The sequence below is a fragment of the Temnothorax curvispinosus genome, unplaced genomic scaffold (assembly GCF_003070985.1).
Source record: "Temnothorax curvispinosus isolate PA1 unplaced genomic scaffold, ASM307098v1 QBEX01016509.1, whole genome shotgun sequence".
In the NCBI taxonomy this organism is placed as follows: domain Eukaryota; kingdom Metazoa; phylum Arthropoda; class Insecta; order Hymenoptera; family Formicidae; genus Temnothorax; species Temnothorax curvispinosus.
Genome location: NW_020226289.1, coordinates 296,033 through 316,266, shown reverse-complemented (window position 1 = coordinate 316,266; position 20,234 = coordinate 296,033). Strand labels below are relative to the sequence as shown.

Below are 20,234 nucleotides of genomic sequence, written 5' to 3'. Positions count from 1 at the left end.
GGCAGCTTGAATTTCCAATTACTGTTCCTAATTGACACCGCCACTATACCCGTATAGGTATAGCGTTAATAACTCACCGCTTTCCGCATTTGCTTTGCTGCGCGCCGCGTGCATGCGCGTTCCCGAGACCGTGAGATAATCCCCGATGTGCCATCCTCGAACGCGCAGATCCCGCGATTTTTTTTATTCTCTATTTTTCCCCGGTGAGAAGGGAACAAAGGGCAATATTCGAAGGGGCGGAATGAGTAATCGCGCGTCGCGAACGACGACGGCGACGGTGACGGAAGAGACGGCGATGGCGGATTTGATTTGCGGAAAAAGCGGCGTCGGCCGACGGCGGCAACGCTCGCGTGCAACGTCAACGTACGTCATCCTGCTGCTGATAGTGTGCACCACGTTAACGGTATCCCACTGCTGCTACGTCTTCCCGAAAGGTATTCCGGAATGCGCGACAAACGATCGCCCTAACGGGTCTTCGAGGTCAGCCGTTCAGTATCTTCCATTATACGTTTCGATGTAAAAGGATTAAAATTTGTTCTGTAAAAACACACGTAACATCCGGGACACACTACAAAAGTTCTCGCGTATCCGTGTCGCGCCGTGCCAATGATTCATGCAGTATAACCGAGTGTAAACCATCACGTCCACTTTCCTCGAGAAATATATCTCGCCGGTTACGACGCCCATCTCCGGAAATATTCAGTTGGGGGCCGCAAATTTCTCTCATGCACACGCGATAAAATTTTAACGGTGCACAAACAACCCTCCTTCCGTCTTTACCACATATACACACACATGTACGCATACATACATCTCTTTTCGAGTCGGCCCTTAGGGATTAATGATCCGGCACGCTGAGCCGCGTGATGCTGCTCGTCCGGGACACGCGCCTGCTTCTTTTTTCCTGTCGCACCGCCAAAAACGTGGCGCGTAAATTCCGTTGCGAATGAATCCCAGCAGGCGATAGTTTATTCATCGCGAATCGCACAGATTTAATTTTACGGTGCGTTACAGCCCGTAACGTATGGTACGTACACGCGCGACCGGCGTGTTTACGGTCCGCAATTACATTTCGGCGGCAGCGGCGGTGGTGCGGGCTCGCGATACGGAAAAAATATCATTGATTAAGCTCCGCGAGAACACATCGAATTTTTCATCGTGTGTACACGCGGCCGCTGGAAAACGGATCGTCGCATTTGTATCGTGCATTTTAAAATGGAAAAGCCAACACATCGTGCCAACACACCTGATTATCATATATAAGAGGCGGGTTGTAAATAAACGATTAAAAATAATTGGAGATCAGGTGCGAAGCACAGGACAAGTGACATAGGACACGATATTATGTTGTACCACTTTTCACGTACCGCTGCAGAGAATTACGTCGGGATTATAATGTACTATAAAGCCCTTTTTTTTTTTAAGTGATCTATATAATTCGTATCTCAAAATTTAGCATAGAATTATATTTAGAATCATATGCATCGTGAATACAAAGAAGATTCGAAGAATTAGAATACATGCATATATAAAATTCATAAATATTAAAATATGTATATGCAGATGACCCTCGAATAATACAGTACTTAAATTGCACGGAGTAGAAAATTCTACTTTTTAAAAGTTTTTTTTTTTATAACCCCTTGGAATCAAATGCCCAATTTTAATTGATCTGGAGTCTTTAAATGCACGGTTTTCGATAGCACGGAACGTGATCTCCAAAATTGTATGTGAATCCTCGAATAACACACATCACGGTTTTCAATAACACGCAACCAATTAATCGCGTTACTCGTGGGTTTTCTGTATATCAAAACATTCGGAAAATAAAATTATAGATAGAACTCCGGTAGATAGAATTATATCCTAAAATCTGACGTGTGTGAATTATAGATCGCTTAAAGCGAACGGTAGAATGTACCAGATTCTCAAAGTATGTATAAATAAGTAAGTATTTTAAAGTAGAATTCGAGGATTGAAACATTTACAAGCTGCTCTGGTATGTTTTAAACTGAATAACTGAATCAAATTTCGAAGAGAGAAAACACACGCAGTTCACGGATAGACATGACGCGAAACGTTCGCGCAACTCCACGAGATGCGGCATTCCGGCGGGAAGTATCGCGGGATGAAGGATTACATGCCGCTTGGCATTTCCGTCGTAAACTGAATGCGCCAATTCCAATCCGCAAATACGAGAACATTAAATTCTATACGTATCGCCGTGCGATTGTTCTTGTCAAGCATACGCCGCTCGATGATGTCGATAACATCGTCCCGTTGATTCTACCGTCCGTCATTATCCTTCATCTCGTTACTTCGAAATCGAAGCTTGTTCAGCGGCAGCTTCCGTTAACGTTGACCGTAACATCGATCTGCTCTCGTCAACGGATTATCACGCCATTACCAATTTGTTTCCGGTATACGCGCATTATCAAGTAGACCAGAAGAGATATACGTCTTGCACAATGCAGATCTTGCATCCGGTCCATTTTCACTTCGATGAAATGTGCAATAACTGATAATTACTGTCTGAGAGACCATTTAATGCACAGATTTATTTTTAAGAAATTGAGAAGGATATTGTAAATAATATCAGTTTTTGAGAGAAATTATATATCACAATTACAAATTATTTTAAAACTGAAGAAATATATGTGACCTCACTTATACAAGTAATTGTATATACATATTTAATAATAGATTTTATCTTGAAATTAATTGAATTATTGATTAAGTCATTTAAAGAAAAGTTAGCAGAAAATAACTGTCTTCAAACGTTATCGAATAAAGTAATCGTGGCGACTTTAACTAATGCCAAAAATTTCGATGTTTTTTTTTACAGAAATCAAGGATCCCTGTGAGAAGCTGAATTGCTCGCAAGGCTCGCAATGTGTGCGAAGCAGGGACGGCAAGGAGGCGACCTGCCAATGCTTGGAATTCTGCCCAAATTTGGGGGATCACGAGGGATCGGGGCCTGTCTGCGGCACGGACGGGATCGACTATCCGACGCTGTGCGACCTAAATCGAGCCGCTTGTACGAAAGGTGCTAACATCACCGTGGCATTTCGTGGCAAATGCGGTAAGTGTTTCTATAGCGAATGTAACGAGACGAATGTTTTGAATAAGCGGTTTCGATATTTTAAGAAATAATACAATGTAACAAAATTCATTTACATACATAAATCTTTTTATTATTATTATTGCACACAATCCAATTTAAATAAAAACAAATTATTTAAATAAAGCATCTCTTTTCAAAGGTAAATTTATGAAGCGTAAATTTTTAATATGTTGATTTTATGAATTATGTACAGCTTAAAATATTAGACAGACAAATTGGCATTATTAAGTACGTATAAATTAAAATAAATAAATTATTTAATATGCATAATTATAGATAGCGCATACCTTGATTTGATTTGATTAGGATTAATGATTAATCGTTGTTGAACCAATTAAGCAAATTGTAATGTACAATTCCATTAAAATTTACAATTATCGATCTCAAATTTAGGAATTATGACTTTTATGATATACGAAACGACATAAAATCTTTTTTTTTATGTACATAATACAAGTTAGATATCGATGCAATTCTACTTTATTTTGTGGTAAAATTAGTTTTGGATACATATACTAGAATTATGCACTGTTTCGATATTGCATTACAAACTTTGGATTCTTTTATGAGTTATCGTTTTCCATTCATCCGTATTATATTATTCATTGTCAACAAAGTTATCACATCCCACAATTCGCTAGTGTGAGCAGATCTACTTAAAACGCCATTATTTCTACTTTTCTCCAAACAATATTTCGTTACAATTATTTGCGTTCCGGCTAAAGCGATTTGTCAAGCCGCAAAGAGACACCCTTCCGACCAACCATCCCCTAACTGTTTCTTAACTACATCTACATCACTCCATCTAACCCTCATGGGATTAGGATTTCCTATACAGGATGTCTCACGAATTCTCTGCTCTCTTATAGAATTATTTGCCAAAACCAGAATCGATCTTCTCTAATAATTTTAATAAATTTAATATTGAGTAAAAATTGAAAAAGAGAAGTTATTTTTATCTTTTTAATACTTGGCATTACGTCGATCAAGTAAAATTTTCTCATTAGTAAGAAAATGAAAATTTTACTACATTAAATCGCACTTGCTTGAAATTGATTTCACCATATAATATCAAACGTTAAGTTCTTAAATAGATGAGACTACATCGATAAGACTATCGGTGTTTCTCTTTGGAAGGGAATGGTAGTCTAACAATAAGACGTCCTATACATGTATTCACCCTTTAACGCGCTATATTCCACACAGCTGTCACCGTTCGTGTCCACAGGTAGTCGTACACATACCCACGAATGAGAGAGCTCTCCCCCTTGTCTAACCCCTCGCTCTCGAGTTTCCCTTCTCCCTACCACAGAAGCAGTACAAACTTGGCAGGCGTTTAATCAACCGAGTAGTAAAGACAAATGTTTGATCAGACAGGTAGCTACCGGGAGTAGGCCGTGTTTGCTTAGGATTAGGTAAGTCCATCCTTGCCGTTCCCCCTTCGCTCTTTCACACCGGCTCTTCTTCGTAACACTGTGCAATTCAGCGCGCGGTAGACAGTAACGGTTACGGTAGTCGCAGCCGCCGATTAACGAGCTAGTTAAATATGTCGCCGAACGATTCTAATCTGCACTCCTTTGGAATAATCGTCGAGGACATGAGAACGTAAAGAGCTATACAAATAGCGAATTTTGGACGATTTGATAATAATGGAGATAGAAATTCAGGACAAAGCTCTAATGTGAATTCATAACGTATAAGCTTCACTTTAAAGATAAAGTCGATTTTACAGCGGACCTCAAAAGATATAAACTTTTTTTTTATCTTTGTTCTAAGTATGCATCGATGTGCAATTGAGCCAAACGACTCAATTTTGTCTAAGAGATCAAAAAGTAAGTCCAAGTAATGGAAATAAATGGCTAGTTAATTATTTTCTGCTTTTTTTAATGTTATTAAATAGATTTTGTACGGCGTAAAATACTTTTATAATATTTTTAAATAATCTAGCTACGCTGTTTTTAAATTTTCTGATGTATGAAATAAAACCTTGGTTTTGTACAACAGTTTTTTTTTCGCGCGAACTTGGCTTTTTTACTCTCTTTTACGTTTTTCTAAAAGGTATTTTTTTTAAAGCTCCACATAACGGAAATAAGTGGCTACTGTAATTAACGGTTCAGCACTGCACAAGTATAAACTGCAATTTTAACGAGTGAAAATTACGGATGAACTTTGAAAGGACTCGTAAAATGTATGAGGTTTTATGACGGGGACATTAGAGCGTATAGTTGAAAGTGCATGTCGAGAATCGCACGCAGTAGAGCGTCGTAAATTCTACGAGCGTGTAAAGCGAGCGATACTTGAAAATAATAATCTTCGTCTAGTCGTACGCGAGGTTAAATCCGCGACGTTCGTCGTGGAGCTTAATAACGGCGCGCGTACACAGTGAAAGGAAGTGTAATAGAGACGTAAAGGCGACAAGCGATGGAGAGAAATCGAAAGGGAGCTCGGGCTGAGCGCCGGAAGTTTACAAAGATGAACGTCCTCTCTCCCTTCGTTCCACTGTTTCTCTGCCGTTGTATTATACCAGGAACAATGAAACGCAATATCCGGCTAGGAATGGTCGAAGGCGAATGACGGGGTGGTTGGGAAAGGGGGCGAGGTAGGGAGGGAGGAGAAAACTCGGGAGTTCCCTCAGTCGATTCTCTCGTTGGGCGGAAAGCCTAGTACAACAATGGGGTTGCCCTTTTATCAATCGGCGCCAGTTGCGACCCTTTTAAACGCCGGAATCAATAATAAATTCTCGTAAAGTACCACCTCGCCTCGCGAAATTCCCATTCGCGACGTTCTCGCGACTCCATCTCTATCTCTCTCTTTCACCTCTCGCCATCTCATCGCCCGAGATGAGGGGGTGGCTCGAGGCATGAATCTGAAGTGACGGTACGACGATACGATAAATCAAATTAACTCCCAAAAGTTTCGGAAGACTTTTCGGCTTCCCTTCCTCGTTCGCCGGCGCAGTTACTATTTCGCGGTCGTGATTGGATGGTGAAACGGAACATGGAAAAAGAGTAGGCGAAGTCGAGCCGCCGCGTTTGAAACTCTGTGCGAAAGGGTGAAAATCTGCTTCAAAAGCAGCGACGACGAGCCGGTCATAATTATCGATTCCTTATATATAAGCTACTTTTATTAGCGTCGTAAATATATTATGAAGAAGAATAGCGTACGGCGTTGAAGCATTTCTTGAAAGTTTTAATTCAAAAAAGAAAATAGAAAAAGATAAAATATTAATTCTGAAAAAGGAAATTCCAGATCTGTCAGATCAGCAGCTGCGAATAAATCAAAGGTTCTTTTTACACGAGCAAAATCTACAGTTCTATTATTTCTATTATTTTCTGGTTTATTTCGATTACTCGTTTTTTTATCACCATTGGACGTACAATAACGTTTCAGTACCGTGTCTCGTATATCATATTTCCGTCATCGATAATGGCAACGTATTGATTAAATTTTTATTTCGCTTTATCCTGGAAATATTTTCCCAACTCGCTTGTGCGCCTCCGTTCGTCTTCCGGGCGAGTTTTCCTTCAGCATATATCGCAGTAGGGAGGGGTCGCCTCTATCATCTCTATCCAGCTCGCTACGCTCTTTTCTTCCGCTTTCGTGAGACACCGCCCGCAAGTCGCTCCCGTCACGCATATCCCGCCCCGAGAAAAAGAAAAGCGCGCGCGCGTGCTATTTTCTTCACGCTCGAACGTGCCGAAATAAGGGTCGACCGGGAAAAGGTAGAGCCGGCCATGAAGGAACATCGGATTCCCGAGGCGTGGCACCTCGGAAATGGATTCAACTAAATTCTCACACTCGCCGAGCCGGGCTGAGCCGCGCCGAGGATACGCTCGCCCTTGTACGAGAGCGAAAAGACGACGGGAGGGAGGGAGGGAAGAGACGCGTGGTGTAAATCCGAGACAAACCAACGAGCAAATGTGTTTATCCACGGGACCTCTCGCAAACGGAAACCTAACGAGCCGGAAATTCCGGCGGTGTCAGGTTCGAGAAAACGATTCCCCAGCTGAGAAAACGGACGCGCTTATATACGTCGAGCTTTTGAGATCGGCGAAAAAAACGGCGGAGCGACCCATCTCTCGCCGGAAACGATCTCCCCGCGTCGAAGGCGAGCGCTAGTTGGCAAGAAACGAACGGACATAAGTAACGGGCGCGATCGGTTATCGATGATCGTGTAAGTGTCGATAGCGGCGAGATTGCCGCAACTGGATAGTGGCAAGAACGGACGTTACCGTCGTTAAAAAGTGGCGGTGACAAACAGACTGGTGCTCGACAGGACTCGCGCGAGTTCGATTACAGGGAACGGGAGAGGAAGTGAGTATTGCGCTCATTATTCACCCGCTAACGAGCTCCGGTTACCATGCTCATCGATCCGCAAATATCATCGCTGCGAATTAGATATTAATCATGTTGTCACATCATCGCTATTGGAGTCGTTGGAAAGCAATTCTGAAGGAATCTGCTAAGAACTATAATTTTCAATGCGAAAGCAGCTGATTAGAAGAAACGAGAACACGATAAAAGTTATTTTACAAAATAGTTGTTTAATTCGACCTAAATGGCCAAATTAAAAAACTATTTTGTTAGTTATTACTGGCGAAGCAAACGATTATTTTCTGTCAAAAGTTATTTTAATTAAAAACTTACCAATTTGATCAGTTAGGTCGAATTAAGTAACTATTTTATTAATTATTACTGGCGAAGCAAACGATTATTTGCTGTTAAAAGTTATTTTGATTAAAATACGATGCACACTTGTAGCCGACGAAACCTTAGGAAGATTGCGTAAGAGGATTCAATATTCAGTGCGGATTGCAACATTATTTGAATTAATGTTATCGTGCTTCGACAACCAGTTACCATCGACTATCAATCGCAACATCATCTCGTGGACCAGGTATCGAGGCAGTCACCACATTCTGGCCGCCTCTTGACGCGCTCGTAAAAAACTTATCTTCACACAAGCAGACAGCAATTTGTCCGGCTTGCTCCGCCGCTCGAATTCAGTCGAAATTTTACGTCGTCCGCAACCCCGTAAATTGCGTCTTGTGCTCTTACGCGCTCACATGTTTACGCGTCCGGGGCCTAAGTGGCGCGAGGAGGAAGAGAGTGAGAGAGAGAAACATTCACGGATAGGCTTACGCGAAGACGAGGAACGAACGTGGATAGGTCGAACGGAGGCAGCTGCGCGAAAGACGGAGCGTACATCAAGCCGGAAGTACCGCGGAGGAGCCGTTAACATAAACCCAGTCATTGCTCCCCAGACATAATACCCTTATACCTTGCGCCGGCGTAATGTCAATCCGCGTCTCGTCTCGTATAGCTTCCCATAGTTTCCGGATGTCGCGGGCGAAAAGAAAGATTTCCGGATGTTTTCTTCGCGGTTGAGACGCGCACGAGAAAAACGAGAAGCGGGATTTTAGCTCCAGGGAGGTTTATAGCTTGTACGTTATAACTTACGCGCCGTTTAACATGCGTTTCACCCTGCAGGATTTTTCCCCTCTCATTTATTTAATACGTATTAAGGTTCAAGGATATAAATATAAAGGATATCTTTCTCTTGAAACCTCATCGCGATACGTCGTCGACGTTTCCAAAGGGATGGCAGACTTGCAAACTGGCAAAATCGTAAAGCTACAGACGAAATGGATGATGCTGACTTGCCTCTGTCCGCGGATGAAGGCGACGGGGGGCAATTTACAAGGCTTTTACCGAACGCCGAGCGATTTTGAGATATTCCCGCTTTGCAGTACTTGTAGAATGCCGGAGGAGAGGTATGCGCACGGTATCTGCACATGAAAGGAAGGCGTCTAAAAAGGATCGATATTTGCAGTTGCTTTAGCGGAAGTAACTAGGATGCACTCTCGCCGTGTGTACGTAAGTCGGTTGCCCCGCGAGCGTCTTTCCTATCCGAAAATCATCCCGCAGGCTGGTCCTCGATTCATCAAGAATCGATGAATCAAGGATCTTTTAAGAAGCTTGTGTCTTCTTACCGGAATAAAATTGTCTTTAAGATAAATGGACCGATGCTTGGACACGTATACCTATGTCTAGACATTTTTATCATTTTAGTCCTTAAATAAGTTACAACGCGAATTAAAATCAAAGAATCGAAGATACAAATATTTTTCTTGTATTATATTTTTATCTTTGATTTTAATTCGCATTTTACTTATTTAAAAACTAAAATGATAAAGGTGTCCAGACATAGGTCTTATAAATGTCCCGGCATTGGTACATTTACTTTAAACTATAATTCGCCGTACAACAACAATTACACGTGATATACATCGTTGAAATTATTTGCCCGTAAATAAATTGATATCCCGTGCATGTCGCGTCTCCTTTTTTCCATTGAATTAAATGATAATTCGCCAATAATATAAGGAATGTGCGAGCAGCTCATCAGTCACCCGCGTCGCGATATACCCGCGTCGCTCGTCTTTGCACACGTTCCACGGGAGATTCCAGCCGTCGAACGCAAGTCCGTCGTCCATACTGAAAAGATCTTCCGACGGCTTTCACGTCGTGACCCCGGCCCGATAATACAAAGAAATCCACATCAGGGTAATGTCGCGTGAAGTTAACGCGCCGACGACGTAACCTCATACTCTCTCGCTCTCCCTTCTCCCCCGAGGGGGGATCGGATCGTGGCCGGTGTTTCGATGAAGCCCGCTGCTGCAGGAGCGGACGGCGAGAAAGAAGCGGGGTGAGAAATCCCATTAAGGCGCGGAGATCTTGAAAGGACGCCGATGACATCGTTCTATCTCATCCGGTGCAAGCGCGATGGAAGCGATATAAGGACCTCTCCCCATCGCACGAAGATGGAATTACGAAGCGATGAAAAGGGTGGCGAGGAGTATCCCCGGTCGTCCATTAATCTCTAATCATCTCGAGGTGTCTGAATGAGACGAGATGATACGAATGAACGGCAGAGAGATGGGAATACGGGAGGTTTGCCTTAATTTTTCGGAATATCGTTTCTTGAATAGCGCGATCACATATAACGACAATATGTCGGTCGTCGTCTCGCAACTGGACGGTGCATAACGATGATACTTTTCCCGAGATCGATTAGTACCGAACTCGAAACTTAACTAACGCACCAAGCGCCGATGAAGGAGGTTTTGAGTTACGGAAGGGGGTCGAGTTTAGTCGCTCCACTGGACTATAACTCGAGTGACTATAACTCGAGCTAACACCACGAGAAACACCACCGCCGCGCGCCGCCGCCGGGGGAGAACTTGCCTCGTCAGCCGCTTCGCCGTAAGGCCGAAACCTAGTCTACCCGCCTGTAGACAGGAAACGGAATCCAACTTCCTCTTGCTTCCTTGGTCGAGGGCGAAGATTAATCTCGGTGCGGCCGTATCTCCTCCAACTGGACCCGCTCGGTTCCCCGCCACCTTCCATCATTATCTATCCGCATCGCGTTACGCGAGATTCTCCCGGCTCTCGTATATGCAAATGATGACTCATAAAAAGGAATCGCGAGAAAGTTATTTAAATTCATTCGATTTCGCCGGGATTAATAGTAATTCCAGAAATGAGATGGAAGAGAGCCGATCGAATGCAAATGAAACTTTTAGCACGCAGGTCATTTGACCAACTCTTATACCATTACTCGAGATGAATCTTGTAATTGAGAGATAATTAAGGATCCTTTTTGCCGTGAGTAAATATAAGTATAACAGAACTGGGGAAAGAATAATTTTCCTCTTTGAGGAAAATTAAATGCTTTTTCCAATTTTTCAGGAAGCTAAGAAGAATCTTCACACACGATTATTCACATTTCTCGCACATACATATTATATGATTAAACTCATGTTATTCCCGCTGTTAATTGCGAATTCATTTTCCAGACCCATGCGGAAACATTGAGTGCGTAGAACCGGAAATCTGTCAACTGGACGATTTGAGACAACCAGTCTGTCGCTGCGGGGAACAATGTGGCCTCGAATATTTGCCGGTTTGCGGGAGCGATGGCAAGACGTATTCGAATGAGTGCTACCTTCGACAAGAAGCTTGTCGATCGAAATTGCCGCTTAAGAAAATCTACAATGGCGGCTGCAGTTCCGGTAATACAAAAACTTTTATTTATTTATTTTTTTATTTCTTTCCAAGTAAAATCGTCATAATAGAGTAATGGAATATTCGGAAAATCGTATAAATCATGTTACTACATGCAATTGTTGCACAGTAACGAATAATTTCTAACGCAAAAGCTTTCGAATTTACCCTCCTGTGCGTATTAATGTGATAAAATAATGAGGAACGAATATTTTTTATTTAGTATTAATGATTATCGAAATATGGAAGGTATTAATATAATAATAGTGATTTTATGAAAGTGGCGAATATATATATATATTGCGAAATGCAATCAATATAGCTTCTTGTTGAATGAATTTGTGGTTTTTTTAATATCTCACTAGTCGTATATTGATCAAATACACAATTTCTCAGATATCTTCTGAAAGTAAGAATAATCGTGACCGATGTTATATACGGTCGTTCGATTTTCCAGGACACAATCCCTGCGAAACGGCGAAATGCAGCTTGTACGAGCAGTGCGCGATCAATCGGCAGGGGATCGCTAACTGCGAATGTCGTCCCGTGTGCGAGCCGGTAATGAGGCCCGTGTGCGCCCGCGGCGGTACAACCTACACGTCTATGTGCGAGCTGAAGAGGCAGGCGTGTCTGACGAGGAGCAACATCGAGATCGCCTACGTCGGCACATGCGGCTCCAGAGGACCCTGTTCCGAGAAGGTCAGTCTCAGCTGGCAGCCTCTCACACACGGAAACGCGAGGCACGCTCGCGGTTTCCGCTTCCGGTTTCCGCGCTCGGTGCGACGCGAGCAAGATTTCCTGTCGCATCCTCGCGAGTTTCGACGACGTGAATTATCGCTCTCTTCGGGAAAGGCGAGCCGCATTTCGAGTATTTTATTAAATTCGACAAATTGATTAAATACGACATGTAGAGCGCAACCAACGTAACTGACATGTGAAATTTATGAAAGGATATATATTCGTGTAAAATATATCCTTGTTTATTTTTTTTCCGTTGGATACCGAGCGCACAGAAAAATTCGAAATAAATTCTGCAAAAGGTGAAAATGATTTTTGACGGTTAAAAATTTAGATTATCATAAATCGCGTATGTGATTTGATATTGACAGGGATTATTTTCAGTTTTATGAGTAATAACGTGCCACACACATTCCAAGTGTCATAACAACTTAGCTAAATTTAAGTTATACGGACATCCAGCAATTGGTCGACAAAACAAGATTCGTAATCGACGCCGAGCTCGCTCGCGAAATGGAAATTGCTGGATGTATTCACCGCAGAAATTGGAAGGGATCAAGAGTCCGATGAAGTGCGGCAGGAATTTCCTCTCTTCCGCTATTTCTCTATCTCGATACTTTCTCGATTCCCCGCAAAATTCGAAAGCCCCGAGGTGAGATCCTCACCATTTCGACGAGCTCTTTCGCCAAAAGCAATTGTCGCTAATTGGATGACGTTGTGCCGGATATCTCTGTGAGAAAGCTAGTAGTAGATACTAACACAAGAAGAAACGAGGAGAGACCAAGGCTTTCGATGAATTTCAGGAAAACATTCGCGTTGAGTTTCTCGTCCATGTATTTCTCATGAACGATTTTGGATCACGATATTCTCGATATAGCCGATAGACTTTCCGTCATCTAATTCGTTCTTTATTTACATTTCCAATACATTTTTGTTTGCCTTAATTTAACCCTTGTCTAGAGGACAGGGGCATGTTTTTTTATGACTTTTTATGATTTTTATTTATAACTTTTAAACGTTACTTATAATATCAGCATTTAATCTAGGATCTATAGACAAATATAACATCCAATGGCAGTTTATCGTCGGCAAATTTGCAAAAAATCGTGATGCTTAATTGAAACGAGCAAACAAAACGAACAGTGGACAGACATAGCTTTTCCTGCTGTGCAACGTTACCTCGTACACAACCCTATATGTGATTATTCGGTTCGCAGGTGTGTCAATGGGGCGCAATTTGCGCGGAGATCGGCGGCAGCGCTGTGTGCGAATGTCCGACTTGTCCGGCGGAATTTCAACCCGTATGCGGCGATGATGGCATCAGCTACGGCAACGAGTGCAAGCTTCGCTTGGAGGCATGTCAGCATCGACGGGAGATACGCGTTCTATATGAGGGATTGTGCAGTGAGTACCACCGAAAACAAATTTAAACAGGAGCAGATATCGTCGTATCTGCAAATATGCCGTTGTCGGTAATTACTCTAAAATAATAATGCGCATGGAGAAAATAATGGACACCGTTTTATAATCAATGTTATTCTCGAGAACGTGAATGAATAATTTTTATCAAATATAAATGGAAATCTTTTTCTTCGCTTTATAAAGAGAAAGTTTCCGGCATCTTTTAACATAATATAAAGAGGCGATCTAATAATGTAAAGACAAAGCGACTGTGAAAGCGTTAAGATTGCAATGCAGCTCATAGACTAAAAAGTCTGAACTCGGGTAATGTTAACTTTCGAGCAATTAAATTTTTCTCGTTTACCCCGAGTATATTCAAATCCCAATTTTCATTTCCTAACAGCTTCTTTTGTCTCGCTTAATAATTTCGTGTCCATTCAGTCCTTCGTCTCTTTTGTCACGGGGAAAATATATCGCTGGCAAGTTAATCTCTTAAATAGGTCTCCCCCCCTCCCTCCAACAGAGTCCTTGGATGGGCGTTCCAATTAATCGCATAAAATTCTGAATTTCCAATCTGTCCCGCATTAAGCGCTCTTATCGGCACTAATATTGAGCGCTGGAAAATAATTTCCAGCTCACGGCGGGGCGTTAAGAGAACAAATCTGCGATTTTAATATGCCGGAGTGGTCGGACAGCAGGGGTTAATATACGGTCGCGTAACCGCCCCGGCAGCGCGGCGGTAACTTAAAACTTGCTACGACTAATTTGAATATCCGGCCCGGGTAAATTGAATTTATAACGGATTTCTGAACGATCTTAAGTAGCGCGGCGGCATGAAACTTGATTAACGTCGATGGCCTCGCGTGTTCCCCCAGAATTAAACATCGATCGGCCGGTCCGCCCGTATACTTTTGCTTCCTCATGTTCGATACGACGCGATAAAGCGCTGCGACCGTAAGAATCAACACTGATTTGAGAAAGGGGAATCATAATTAGCAAATTGCATTTAAAAAATCTTCGTAATATGACAATGCTTTTATAATCTATAAATAAGGTCTCGATTTAATTGTTTTCCAAACACTGAAATATTATATCGTTTTATTAACGCGTCAGCGTTTCTTCCGTAGATATGTGTGACATGTGCCGCGCTTGATAAAGCTGTGCTTCACGTCAGATATTTCCAACGATACCACTCGTGCAGCAGAGCGTTTCTTTTCTTCCCGTTTCCTCCCTCGCAATAGGAATTCCGGACGATATCGTAAACAACTTCATGCATACTGCACTTGACGATGCATCATCGCGGCTGCACGCGAGCTCGCGCTATTAATCTTCATTTTATTATTTTCTACGATGCCTTTAATAACGACGCCGTGTGCCCTCCGTCGATCCCGGGAGGACGAGGGAGCGGGGAAAAAGGGGTGAGCGAGATTTCATCGACCGTGTACTTTACGACGTTGGCCCTTACCCTGCAATTTCATTCTTATTAATCCACCCTCCCCCCGTCTCCCACTCTTTCCCTCTGGCCCCTCTTACCACCGTCGATATTCCAGAACGAGACCACTATCAGGACCGTGGTCTCAAAAGGACGCGAATTCCTGGGCGATTTTCCGTTCTGCGCGTCTTTTCGTAGCATTCGATGAATATCGCGTTTCAATCGCTTTTCGATTTGCGCTTTCGTTCAGTAAATTTCGTCATAAAACATAATTCTGATTACAATCGTAACGTGATTGAACCTTAGCAAGCTTACACAAGACACATATAAAATATATAACTTCTTTTTCTATACCGTGGACCAAGAACTGATATACAGTTACAATTAAATTATTATAATTAGTACGCGGTAGTTAAATATTATACTGTTAAATATTTATAATTGCGTTATACGTTCTCGAGAGTATTCTGTCAACGGTCATTTTTCTTCCTGTAAAAATAGGGATATCGCCGCAATTAAACGAGCGAAAAAAAATCATTCGTCCCACTTCATCTCCCCGGTTTCATCCCCTTCGCTTCTCTTTATGGAAATCACTCGCGAATGAAACGCTTTTCAGCGCGAAACAAACGCATGACTCGGTGTTGAAACTCAAGGAACGGTTGCACGATGTCACCCGGCGCTATTCATTTCCAACGCAAATCATCCCATACTCGCACAAACGTTCCTTGATAGCCCTACGTAATCACGGACAGAACTGCGTAGAGTATTCTAAAATTACTAGCAAATATTTCAAAGATAGGTGCAAATGTCAAATATTGAATAAACTTGTCAAATTCATATATGTAAAAGTAACTTGGCTGTATAATCTTCGTTTATCCAAATATATTATCTTACAATTAGTATAAAATATGTATATATATGTCTGAATATTTATATAGGGAGAAGGAAAAAAAGACCACAAGATATAAGATAAATAAACGTTGTCATCATAAAGTACGCACAAAATTAACGGAGCTCGATAAGATCAATTTTTTCAAACTTTCGGACGTATTTCCTACTCGTGTTTGCGTCTTGCGGCCCGACGTAGGAATAAACCGTAACATTTCTGATTTGCATCTTTATTAAAAAGTTCCACTTGTTAACATACAACGCGGACAAGCGTATTCCGTTATCAGACGGCAGATTTATCAAAAGCCTTCGCCGGCATAGATGCGTTCAAACAGCGCGCAGCAATCCCATCAAACCCGGTGAACCCGCCCGTCAGCCTCGTCGATTGACGGTTCTAAGGCTCGGAGAATATAAAATCGCGTACTCGCGAGAGTTAGTCTAAACACAAACAGTAATTTCCATCACAAAAATCTGATGAAATGGGATACCGGAACGACGGTGGGTGAAAGTGATCCTCTCTAGGAAGGAATACCTACGACGCGATGAAACCTATGCCAAGGTTTACCGAACTTTCTTCATAACACACGTGCCTTCGGCGAAGAGTGCGCCGGAAAAGATTACTTTGCTTTTAATATTAGGCGAACACGGCAGCATATACATATCTAAAAACGTAGAGGAGGACGCAGGAGTAGAAAACTGTTAGAATTAATGAAGAATAATAATGAAATTTTATAAAAGTTTGCAGTATTAACATTTTATATGTATACAATATTATGGATTATATGAAGTTTCTAAGTAAACTCAATCCATGATTCTAAGAACATGAACATTTATGTAGAGAAATTGATTATAAAATGCCAAAAAGTTTAGTATAATAATATTCGGATTTTGAAAAGAATATAGATATGTGTGTAAATGTGTATGTATATATATGTGTACTTTTATTATATAGTATACTTACACTTCAATATATGTTATATTTGATATCTATATATTTATTATTTTATATGCAATATTTATATTTTTTTATTATATTATCTTATCTTTTTTTTTTAGGATTTGAATACTGCTATACTAAACTTCTTTACTCTCTATAATCCTTTCCATCGTTTCAATATTCATAGAATATTGGATATATATATAAAGATTTCACACATATAACATTCTATAATATTTATCTATGACAAATTTGCAGTGATAATAGAATTACACACGAGGTGGCAAAAGTTTCGAGATATACGCGATCTCCCGTGAATCGCGCGGGGAGCAAGAGGGCGGGGGACGATTTCCATTACCAATTTCGGGCTCGCATTAGGAATCGAGCCGGGAACGTGCCGTAGAATTCGGTCTCGTGCATCGCGCGCGGCCCGGTGATTTTGCAACGTCTGGTTGGCTGTTCCACGGCTGGAATCATATGAGTTGTTACCCCGCGGCATGCACGTTGCATATGCATGCGCTTCCTCGCGCGTTGCTTTTCTCCTCCCGCGGCCCCTCTCGCCGTATTTCTAGTCACGCTTCGCGCGACGATTCCGCGCCCGCGGTGTCCCGTTTTCAAGCCCATTTTCAAGAAAGCCAGAGAGAAGTCACCCTCCAACCCGCGAGAGTATCATCGACACGTCTCGACGGGGGGGTGAATCCCTCTCGTATTCTCCCCCTTGCTCGCTTCTTCTTGCCAGCCGTCCTTCCTCGCATCCGCCGTGGATTTCAATGAATTCTAAAGATAATTTCGCGACTGGGGCAAGCCACCGCGCCGTCGTTCTCTCTCTCTTTCTCTCTCTCTCTCCACTCTTTCCACCCACCCTCGACTTCTGTCGGCTCGCATTTCGGTACCACCCTTTGTCTCGACTACTCTTCTCTCCTCCCGGCCGCCGCCGCTGAAAATTCCATTCGAAACGGATGCCGTTATGCAAATACGCGCGAGAATCTTTATTAATGTTATCCTGAGGCGGTCAGAGGCCGGCCCGCTTCCGTCGGGATGGTCAAGGGGTGGCGCGTGATTAGTGGCCCCAGCGAGTGTCACGAAACCGAAGGAAGTGTTAGTCGAATCTGCATTTGAACCCACACAGACAACCGTCGCAGAACAACGTAGAGTTTCAATCGTCACCGATCTGTTCACAGATGGCTGCGAGAACAAGAAGTGCGAATTCTACAGCGAGTGCGAAAGCGACAAGGGCGGAGAAGCCAAATGCGTCTGTCCTTCAAAGTGCGAACCTTTGGTGAGTCTAAAGCTACATTATATTAATTTTTAAAAAAAATCATAAAATTTTTAATACCGATAATTTAAATTTCCTTGCACGTTGTCTCCTAGATATTTCAGAATTGTCGAACATGTTACAAAGATATCTGCATTGTTATTTTTCCAAATTTCTACATAATGTTATATATTAATAACGTCATCAAACGCATTACAAATGCTCTAATGAATAACGCGGCCAGAGGTAAATATATCAGGAGAGCACGTGACGCGCATTATAGAATATTAAATCAAACGTTCGGGTTGTTTGGATCATTCAGAATTGTCATTTGCATTCGCGCCATTTCAATCACTGAAATTTTATAAATGTCGCGCCTGTCTTGTTTATGTTCCTGCGAAAATATAACGTTGAGAGAAATGGCTCTCAATCCAGAGATTGACAGTCCCTTTGCAAAATTCCAAATTCACTAAATTCGCCACATACAATATATTATTATTGGCGCGTATTAGTCATACAATATGTTGATAATTCTTTTAAATAAATATTTAGGAATTAATTCTTACAACTGCGAGAAAAAATATATTTTTCACAAAATATATCTGTAGTATTTTATGTTAGTATTTTATTTTAAAATTAATTAATGCAAAATTAACGAAATTTTAACAAATATGTTGTGCTCCGAAAATATTCTGCGTTTGTCCGATGAAAGACAATATAAATCGTATTATTGAAAAAAATAAATACATCAACAGATATATTATATGTGTAGTGTGAATATTTTTAGTAACATAAAACAATGTTTAATTTTACTAACGAAAACAATATTTGTCCCCTCCTAAAACTTTTTATACGATTTCTCTTTTTTTTCTCCACTACTCGATACGATAATAAATAAGTTAATTTTGCGATATTGATATAATTAGCCAAGGATCGGCATCAATTTTTCCTGCTGAGAAAAAATGGATACGGAATACGGTCACACGCTACAATCTCGCGTTGTTTCGAGATACTTGTGGCGATTCGCCACGCCGAGGCTCGCTTGTTAGCGTAACCGACGTAAAATATTCGTTCGCGATGATGAATGACCCACTCGCGCTTGCACTCGTATACATGCATTCTCGGCCAGCAGCGATATTCCGCGTTTTCCCAAGACCGTTCGATGTTACGCGTCGCAACAGAGCAGAAAGCCGCTTCGTTAAGTGGCGACGCGACGGGCGAGAGGGAGAAAAGGGGAGAAAAGAAGGGATCGAGTGCATTTGCATGCGCTATTTTCAGGACTTTCCATTAACGGCGTTTCACGACGCCGACCGGTTTATTATAGCCTTCTCCCGCGGCATGAATGGCGTTTTCATGTTTCATTAGTCAATAGTTAATGGGTCTTATTCGCAAAGCGTCGAAAATTTCAGCGGTGCTTCAAAGCGGCGAAGAAACAGGCGTGTGAAGAAAGAAATTTAATTAACATTTTGTCCCCATTCATCCACACAGCCTCGCCGGGTGTGGTCCGATGCATTTTATCTCTCGACGCATGTGAGTTTAGCAAAGAAATTCTAAATAAATTATGACAAATTTCCATTATTCTGACAATTATTTCCGTGACATGTATAAGACACTGATCAACTTCTGCAAAAATTTATACGATCCGTATGAAAAAAAATTCTCGCGTCCAGAACAAAATGTATAATAAAAGGTAAGCGAACTTCTCCAACAAATTGATTTATTTTCTCGCGATTTTTTAGATGATTCTCTGATGCTTATGTTATTTCCGCTAATAACCGCTTGATAGTAACGATTTGATGCGCGCCGATATATTAAAATCCAGTTCGTTTCCATGGGACTTCAATCTCTGCGGATTTATTTGCCTATCCCGGATCGATTTCCGATAAATAATTTTTCGTATCCGGTTGCACGCGCGGATATTACAGTTTCTCTCTCCCTGTCTCTCTCTTTCTCTTTCTCTCTCTCGCGCGTTTTCCCGGCCGCCTCGTCATGGTGATCGTGCATTCAGAATGGAAAGCATGTTGGTTCATCAAGATAGCGACCCGCTCTGCGGAAAATTCAGCCGATCACGACGGTGATAGGCGAAGTGGCTCGGATTTCACGGATTCGCGGAGCGTCCTGCTGACGAGACGGCGAACAATTCCGAATTCCTTCGATGTCGTTCCGTGACTGTCCGTGAGGAGACGGCCCGGGAAAAGGAATAAGGGATGCATTCAACGTCGGAGGGGGAGGAAAAAGAGTTGAGAAAAGGATTAGATTGGCAGGCTTCGTGCCGAGAACCGCCGAGCCCTGCGACTCTCCCGCAAGATACTCTTCCGGGACAGAAAGTCCACTCGCCGGTCGGTCACGGATGCTTATTGGGAAGTATCAGGGAGTCGACGACGCGATTTCT

The 20,234-nt window shown here is 42.1% G+C and overlaps 1 protein-coding gene across 5 annotated transcripts in view; it reads left to right on the top strand.

Annotated features, from left to right (window-relative positions):
* Window positions 1-20,234, top strand: part of LOC112466700 (agrin-like) — a 109,802-nt gene that overhangs the window by 69,791 nt on the left and 19,777 nt on the right. For 3 of the 5 annotated variants that reach the window (XM_025034935.1, XM_025034936.1, XM_025034934.1), the window contains exons 2-7: window positions 212-434; window positions 2,846-3,082; window positions 10,984-11,199; window positions 11,649-11,890; window positions 13,147-13,333; window positions 17,769-17,866. In XM_025034935.1, the coding sequence (XP_024890703.1) occupies window positions 242-434; window positions 2,846-3,082; window positions 10,984-11,199; window positions 11,649-11,890; window positions 13,147-13,333; window positions 17,769-17,866 (1,173 nt within the window). In that variant the 5' untranslated portion in view covers window positions 212-241. The other 2 variants (XM_025034939.1, XM_025034938.1) reach the window with 2 other exon arrangements.